This window comes from Nicotiana tomentosiformis, chromosome 6 (genome assembly GCF_000390325.3).
Source record: "Nicotiana tomentosiformis chromosome 6, ASM39032v3, whole genome shotgun sequence".
NCBI classification, from domain to species: Eukaryota; Viridiplantae; Streptophyta; class Magnoliopsida; order Solanales; family Solanaceae; genus Nicotiana; species Nicotiana tomentosiformis.
Genome location: NC_090817.1, coordinates 35,984,844 through 35,993,172, shown reverse-complemented (window position 1 = coordinate 35,993,172; position 8,329 = coordinate 35,984,844). Strand labels below are relative to the sequence as shown.

The following is an 8,329-nucleotide window of genomic DNA, read 5'->3' as shown; positions in this document are numbered from 1 at the left end:
AGTAAATCATTCTTTTAAGAATTGAACCAAAACAAAATAAAACTGATGAGTATATTTTTCCACAATAGTTTAAAGAACTCTTGAATGTTATAACTTGGACCCTCTTTTTTAGTTGTACGTTCTTCATTATTCTTGATATTCAAATAATTTCCCTCGCTATGTATAGTTAAATATAATTCAAACAAATCATGATCTTGTTTTTTTTAAATATAAAAGCTGCTGTTCTTTTGTTAACGCGTATTTTCTATTTCCGTATATTTTAGTGATTAGCTGAGTCGCGTTACTATAGTAAATAAGATGTTGGGATAATAATATATTCTTTGATTTAACTCGTAGACACATGCAGATACGTTTTTGTATCATCAATGTATTGTAAGTTTGTAACTTGATATATACAGTATGTTATTTGTTTTATTTTCTTAAATCTGTAAATTAGGTTACTATAGATAGTTACATATTGTTGCATGTGAAATTAATAATATGTCACTCGAATTATTAGTATGACTAATGACTAAATTAGTAGCTGAGTTTAGATTTTCGTTTCTTATAGACCTGTCCAAAAAAAGACCATCTATTCTGTTCTTTCAACCACGGCAAGCACGTGATATTTTCTTAACGAAAGATAACCTTGAAGTAAAATATGATTTAAAAAAAGAGAGAGTAAAATAAGATTTAATTTATGTGATTTTCTTTAACCAATGGACGTGGAAAGCTGCCTGCATCTCAACCGCTTTGCTTTTGTGTATCAAAGTGTGTAGACTATTCTACGATATATAAATTATATATATATATAAAGTGTCTAAAAATCCCCTTACGCGTTTGTCCTTTTGTTTCACCTGTTAACCTCATCATGAGTGTCGTCTCTTACTAGTGGCAAGACTCAAGAGTCATTGCACCTTGTTAATTCTTTTATATAGATTCTCATATCCTTCATTTTCCACTCTATTTTGAATCATTTTTTAAATTGGTACGCAATGGCACACGGATCTCTAATAGTGACACACAAAAATTACATAGCCACCCATTTATTTTAATATTAATATGGTCCACCTAGGTTTATATTAGGGGCGGATCCACTTCTTTACCTACGAGTTCACGTAAATTCAGTAAATTTTATTCAATCAGTAAAAATATATTCAAAAAATTTACTAAATATATGTAAATATTTGAATATGAACTCGGTTACTATTAAAAATTTACTCAAAATCGTTACAGAAACCCATAAACATTAAATCCTAGATCCGCCTCTGATTTATGTACTATATGCAATAAACTGCCACACCTAGTAATAAACTACAAATTTAGAATATATATATATCCATAATATATAGGTTTGTTACTCTTTGGCTCTGTTTGTGCATCTAGAAAGAGAGAGAGAGAGATGGGGGAAGATGGAAGAGGTAGAGAAGAGGGAGAAAAAACTAATTTGAATCTTCCACTATTTGAGTCAAAGGCAGCGAGAGGAAGGAATATCTACAAGTTGTTTGCTTCAACAGTGTTAGTTGGTATATGCTTGATATGGATATACAGATGGATTAATATGCCAAGAAGAGGTGAATCTGGGAGATGGGCATGGATTGGAATGTTCTTATCTGAGCTTGTCTTTGGTTTCTACTGGATTATCACTCAGTCTGCTCGTCTGGATGTTATATATCGTTTTTCTTTCAACAACAGACTCTCCCTCAGGTTCGCTCTCTTATCATTCCACACAGAGCATATATATATATATATATATAAATAAAAAAAGGGCCAAATGATTTCCCTGTGTATGATTTGTCTCTCATTGGCTTTTACTTTTGACTTGGCAAAGCTACTATTTGTTGAATAACAAGATCTCAACTTGTAGTCAAAATCCAATCTTTGTTTTCAATTTGTAGATACGAGGAGAAGTTGCCAGGTGTGGACATATTCGTTTGCACAGCAGATCCTATAATGGAGCCTCCAACACTGGTGATTAACACAATATTGTCAGTGATGTCATATAATTATCCTCCAGAAAAGTTGAGTGTTTACCTTTCAGATGATGGGGGTTCAGAATATACTTTTTATGCTCTCCTTGAGGCCTCTCGATTCTCAAAATATTGGATTCCTTTCTGCAAGAAATTCAATGTGGAGCCCAGGTCCCCTGCTGCCTATTTTGAAGATTCCTGCAGTTTAGATGATAAAGTTTTTGCTCAAGAATGGTTCAATACCAAGGTGCATGAGAACTTGCCTTTTTTCTCAAAATTAAAAATATATACTTGTTGAGTTGAGTCAAACATGCATGGGCGGATTAAAACAAGTCAAAATAATAAGAGGTCATGACTCTATCTGCTAAAGTAGAATGGATCAGATGGTATATGTCAAATAACATGTCATATATAATCCAATCCTCCATCTCGATGGGGCCAAGTCAACAAACGGGTTACTAAAATATTTGTTGAATTTACTACCTCTACGGACCCTTAATTAACACTAAATCATGTGTTCCTTACAAACTTTCTTCAGAAGTTATATGAAGACATGAAAACCAGGATTGAAGCCGCGATAGAAAGTGGAAGCATCCCCTGTGAAATTAAGGCTCAGCACAAAGGGTTCTCGGAATGGAACTCAAAAGTCACAAAGCATGATCATCACTCAATTGTTCAGGTAATATATTCTCTTGTTACTAGCATTTATTAAGGTCAAAAAAGAAAAGAACAAAGAATAAAAGATCTACTTTGTGTCCTTTCAGATTCTAATAGATGGAAGGAACCATAACATGGCTGACGTGGATGGAAATCGACTGCCAACACTTGTCTATATGTCACGAGAGAAAAAACCAAAGTGGCCACATAACTTCAAGGCCGGATCAATGAACTCATTGGTAAATAAAGCAATGACTATTTCTGCTTATACAACTTCATTTTCGTTTATTTAGGATTTAAGTTATATATACTAATAGTAAAAAAACTTTGTACACGTGCAGATACGAGTTTCTTCACAAATAAGCAATGCACCCATCATCCTTAACTTGGATTGCGACATGTACTCAAACGATCCAGATGCAATAAGAGAATCACTGTGCTTCTTCATGGACGAAAAAAAAGGGCACGAGATAGCCTACGTTCAGTATCCTCAGCGTTATAATAATGCAACCAAAAATGATATTTATGGAAATGTGGCTCGAGTGACTCATGAGGTAATAATTTGTAGAAATGATCACGCTTTGACAACCATTTTTCAATTCTGTTGCTGTATGGAAATGAAGTAATTAGTACTATTTATTAACATTCAAAGACATGTTGATGAATTTAAAAACTTGGAATCTCCACAAATGTAGATTGAACTAGCTGGATTAGGAGGTTATGGAGCAGCTCTGTATTGTGGCACTGGATGTTTTCACAGAAGGGAAAGTCTCTGTGGCAGAAAAGTCTCCGAGGAATACACTACTGTTGAATGGAATAATAAGGAAGAAAAATGCACCTATAAAACTGTGGAAGAACTAGAGGAAGCATCAAAAGTTGTTGCAAACTGTAGCTATGAAGAGGGGACTCAATGGGGAAAACAGGTACTAATTTCTTTTCTAGAACCTATACACACAGATACCCCGTGGGTATAGTATAGTGGTAAAAGTTTCTCCTCCTTTCATCAGATGTTTCGAGTTCAAATGGAGCCATATTTGGTAGGAGTGCTAATTCCCCATAGTGAACTTTCAACAGTGCCGGTCCAAATTAGTTGGACCAGTGGATCTTAAAAAAAATTACACCATAGGAACATTCTAGCAAAAGATGATAAACATATGTTTGATTATTGCAATTTGTTTTCAGATGGGGCTGATCTATGGGTGTCCTGTGGAAGATATAATCACAGGATTAACAATCCAATGCAGAGGATGGAAATCAGTGTACTATAATCCCAGTAAACCGGCCTTTTTGGGTGTAGCTCCAACAATCTTAGACGTTGCTCTTGTTCAGCATAAGAGATGGTCAGAAGGCTTGTTCCAAATTTTCTTATCCAAATACTGCCCCTTCATATATGGCCATGGGAAAATCAAATTTGCTGCCCAAATGGGATATTGTATTTACCTTCTCTGGGCTCCTGTTTCTGTTCCTACCTTGTTTTATGTGTCAGTTCCTTCTCTGTGTCTGCTTCATGGCGTCTCTCTATTCCCAGAGGTAATCGGTTTTACTATTTAATTATGTCTTCAACATGCCTATTTGCGTGAGTGCCTGATTCTTTATCACGTGCCAACCACATATGTCTGCTTAGATATTCTTGAATTATGTAACCAATCTCATCTAAAGACTCAAACTTTTAGATACAATACAATTTTATTTACTTAATTATGTCTTCTGACACATGGTATGTCGCAGGTGTCAAGCCTATGGTTCTTGCCTTTTGCATATGTGCTTTTCACCGCAAAGTTTTTGTATTCCTTGGCTGAAGCCATGAGCTGCGGTGATACACCCAAGTCATGGTGGAACTTGCAAAGAATGTGGATGATTCGAAGGACAACTGCGTACTTCTTCGCATTCATAGATTCAGTGATTAAGCAATTAGGCCTCTCTCAGACAGCATTTGCGCTCACAACAAAGGTAGTAGACGACGATGTCCAGAGGAGATACGAGCAAGAGATTATGGAGTTTGGTAGTTCTTCTGCCATGTTCACCATCACAGCAACACTTGCATTGCTTAACCTGATTAGTTTCATTTGGGGAATCAAGAAACTTGCATTAGATGGAGTGGTAAATACTGTGCCACAAGTTATTCTATGTGGATTAATAGTTCTAGTGAATGTCCCAGTGTACGAAGCACTGTTTTTCCGCAGCGACAAGGGAAGCTTCCCATCCTCTGTTTTGTTACGATCCGTCGTCCTAGTATCAATAGCATGTCTGCTACCTATTTATTAGATTAGTAGCTTTTGGGATACGCGTTTTGCGCCTCTATGTACCAATGTACACAAACTTTAAAAGATGATATTATTACTGTACTATTTAACAATGTATTTAAGTTATAACATAATAAAAAATGTAGTTTCCAAAATGATTGATAACCGACCATGTAAAGTTTAAAAATGAAAAATGTTGATTTACTCATATCTGTAACAAATAACTTAATATATTATATTCTCTCCATCTCAATTTATGTGGTACTATATATTCATTTCTCGAGAGTCAATAATATTTAAAATTATAATGTAGATAATAAAAAAAATACTATAAGTTACAATTTTTCTCATGTCAATATGATAAAAAAGTACAATCTTAAAATGTTAGTCAAAGTTTACATGATTTAAATCTCAAAAAATAAAAAGTTCCTGGGATTGGGAATAGTTAAAAAGATTCTAAATCACAAAAGAGAAGATCAGAAGCAGAGAAGCATACCTCGAAGGGTTGATATATGGATGTACGCGGCTAGAGAGGAGCTCTTTTTATAATCAGCAACTACACTGTTTAGGTATTTAATTTCAAACGTGATGAATCCTCCTTTAATCAAAAATCTCAAACAACATGATTTTTAATTGCTATAAAAAATTAATTGGATGGGGAAGAAGAAAAGGAAAAGACAGTAGACTCAAAGATTTTGAAAGAAGCTAGTGGCTAAGAAAGAAAACCTGAATATTAGTCACAAATAATATTTTAACCAACATAATGTTTTATTCTGAATAAGAAAAGGCGATGACAGTAGCCTCAAAGATTTTGACAGTAGCCTCAGACATGAATCATCTTTTAACTCAAAGAATTAACCAACATAATGTATTAGTCTTAACAAAATGAATTGGACGATCAACAAGGAAGAAAAAGACTTAAAAGAAAAATAATTCTTCCAAAATCATATAAAAGCATCAAAAACAAAAGTAACAACAAATTAAAACAAGAAAAAGACTACAAAAGATTACAATAATATTCTATAGAACGACAACGAAAAGTTTAAAGTACCCACATGCTAAGGAGCAATATTTCATGTAATAAATTTTGAATATTAATTTATCTAAAAATATTAAATTCTTAGTCGATTTTAAGGTCTTCTAATATTAGATATAATATATTCTTAAAATCATTAACCAAAATAGAGATTTTAATTTGATCAACTTGCAATAATCTTGCTAAATTTAGTTATTACTATCATCAAGAAGTTACATCAAAATTGTCAACATTAATTTGTAAGAAGAAAATAAAAGTTGTTAGAAAGTAGTTAGTTTATTAGGAGTTTTTAATGATATTTTACTTGAATTTTGTTGGAATTAAAATTATAGAGATAAAGAGAAATCAATACTGAGAATTTGTACTTCTTCCAATCGTTTAGCAAGGCTGTTGTAATGCCCCGGACGGTCGTTTTGAGTGTTGTAGCCTCGTTCCCTCATTTACTGCTTATTCTATGCTCAATTATTGTTATGTGACTTGCCGGGGTAGTTGGTTTGGTTCCGGGGATGTTTCACAATGAATCGGGACACTTAGTCCCAAGGTTAAAAGTTTAAGTTGAAAGAGTTAACCGGATATTGACTTATGTGTAAACGGCTCCGGAATGGAGTTTTGATGGTTCAGATAGCTCTGTATAGTGATTTTGGACTCAGAAGTGTGTCAGAATATTTATTTGGAGGTCCGTAGGTGATTTTGGACTCAACCCTACCTTATAAATACCTCCTAAACTTAGTTTTTAGAAGAGGAGAAATTATTGGAGAGGCAAAAGACTACGGAACACTTGGAAGCAACGAATCACACAATTTTTCTCTTCCGTTCTTCCTTAATCTGTATTTGAATGCTTTTAATTACTATCACGATTGTTAGTATGGTTATGAGTAGCTAAACTTTTTAATCTAGGGTTTGATGGAATCTTTTGAAGGATAATTTTCTGTTTCATTTAATATAATTTAACCTTTGAATTTATCTACTTGTTCAACTACGTGCTTATTTCAGTTGATTGAATGATCATAGATTGACTGTGCCTATTGGATAAATATTTTGGTGATTGTTGAACAACGGCACTCCCAAGGTATATGAGAGATCAATACGGCGGGTTTAAAAGCGGGATTAGAGATAACGAAAATTTAACGTGATCATAGTGAGCGGTGGAAAAGTGCGAGCTAGCGTAATTCGAGAGAATATGACTAGTAAATTATTGTAGTTGCTCGAGAGAGAATTACGATAAGTCGAGTGCTCATGATCAGTAGAGAAAACTTAGGCGAAATTATAGGAGACGTAGCAGGAAGGATTCCGACAATTGGAAAAATTAAAACTCTAGGCTTTTCTAATCTTGTCTCCAACCCTTAGTATCCCTAGTTTCTAATTTACTTCTTTAATTTGTTAGTTAGTTAGTTAGACATAAGAATTTTAATATTTATAACTTAGGAAGTGTTCGAGTTTCTCTTCTGAGTGATATTGAACAGTTATAGTAAAACCTTAGTTCTTTGTGGGATTCGACTTCAGACTTTTTAGACCGGATTATATTTGCAGCGACCGTTTATCCTTTTTAGGACTTGAGTTGGGCGTGATCAAATTTTGGCGCCGTTGTCGAGGAACTAACGGTGTAGTTATAGCTGTAGATATTGCTAGGTTTCAAGTTTGAACTTTTATTTTATTTTATTCTAACTGTTGATTTGAGAAACATGACATCTTGGAATTATAGGAGTTTAAGTGTCGATACTACTACTGTTGATCCTCATATATATTATGAAGGAAACCACCCATGGCAAAATTATCAAACCATTCCCGAGAGCGAGTTTGTGGAATGTGTGTGATGTGTGTGTGGTCAAAATGGTCACTTTCATGTTTGTGCTTATATTTTTTATCCTCCCCCAACCCCTTACTGTGATGGTTCTACTTTTTCTTGTGAAGTTAATAGGAACAATGAACTCGGGGATGATGACCTGAAAGAGATCAAGGATATGCTAAGGTGCCTTGTGGGAAATAATAATGAGACACAACTGCAGATACAAAGATAAGAGGTAACTATTCGTAACTTGGAGGCTCAATTGAGTCAACTAGTTGAAGCTTTTAATGTTCAGCAAGTTAATATTATAGATAGTAGCCAGGAGCAGTGTGCATTTGAGACAGAAATGGAGGTGCCAATAGAGGAGTCCAGAGTAGAACACCAACACTCTAACCAGCTAGAATTTGATGATGTCAATGTTGAAGAAATGATACTAGAGTCAGGCAAGGACATTGAGGATACAAATTTAGTTGACTCCAGTATAATTTGTGTCGAGAAGGCTGAAAATCTTGAAGTTCAGGTATTTGAGCGTGCTAGACCTCATTCCAAATATTTCTCTACATTATGTTCGGATGGTGAAATAAGAATTGATCCTTATGAGCATAAAAAGGAGCCAGGGGAAGAGGTAGATGAGCCTTATATTTTGAAATATTTAAGG

At 34.4% G+C, this 8,329-nt stretch overlaps 1 protein-coding gene across 1 annotated transcript; it reads left to right on the top strand.

Moving 5' to 3' along the window:
* Nucleotides 1-1,339: 1,339 nt before the first annotated feature.
* On the top strand, nucleotides 1,340-5,004 carry LOC104115150 (cellulose synthase-like protein E6). Its single transcript, XM_009625734.3, has 8 exons — nucleotides 1,340-1,686; nucleotides 1,878-2,196; nucleotides 2,488-2,628; nucleotides 2,714-2,845; nucleotides 2,948-3,160; nucleotides 3,302-3,529; nucleotides 3,789-4,136; nucleotides 4,335-5,004. The coding sequence occupies exons 1-8, from the start codon at nucleotides 1,382-1,384 to the stop codon at nucleotides 4,869-4,871; spliced, it is 2,223 nt and encodes a 740-aa protein (XP_009624029.1). The 5' UTR covers nucleotides 1,340-1,381; the 3' UTR covers nucleotides 4,872-5,004.
* Nucleotides 5,005-8,329: the final 3,325 nt, after the last annotated feature.

What these genes read in the sequence shown, in the direction of transcription:
- LOC104115150 (XM_009625734.3), top strand. Translation starts at nt 1,382, where the DNA reads ATGGGGGAAGATGGAAGAGGTAGAGAAGAGGGAGAAAAAACTAATTTG. An exon ending in TGGCTCGAGTGACTCATGAG is followed by an intron (nt 3,161 to 3,301) that starts GTAATAATTTGT and finishes CCACAAATGTAG; the next exon opens with ATTGAACTAGCTGGATTAGG. An exon ending in GCGTCTCTCTATTCCCAGAG is followed by an intron (nt 4,137 to 4,334) that starts GTAATCGGTTTT and finishes GGTATGTCGCAG; the next exon opens with GTGTCAAGCCTATGGTTCTT.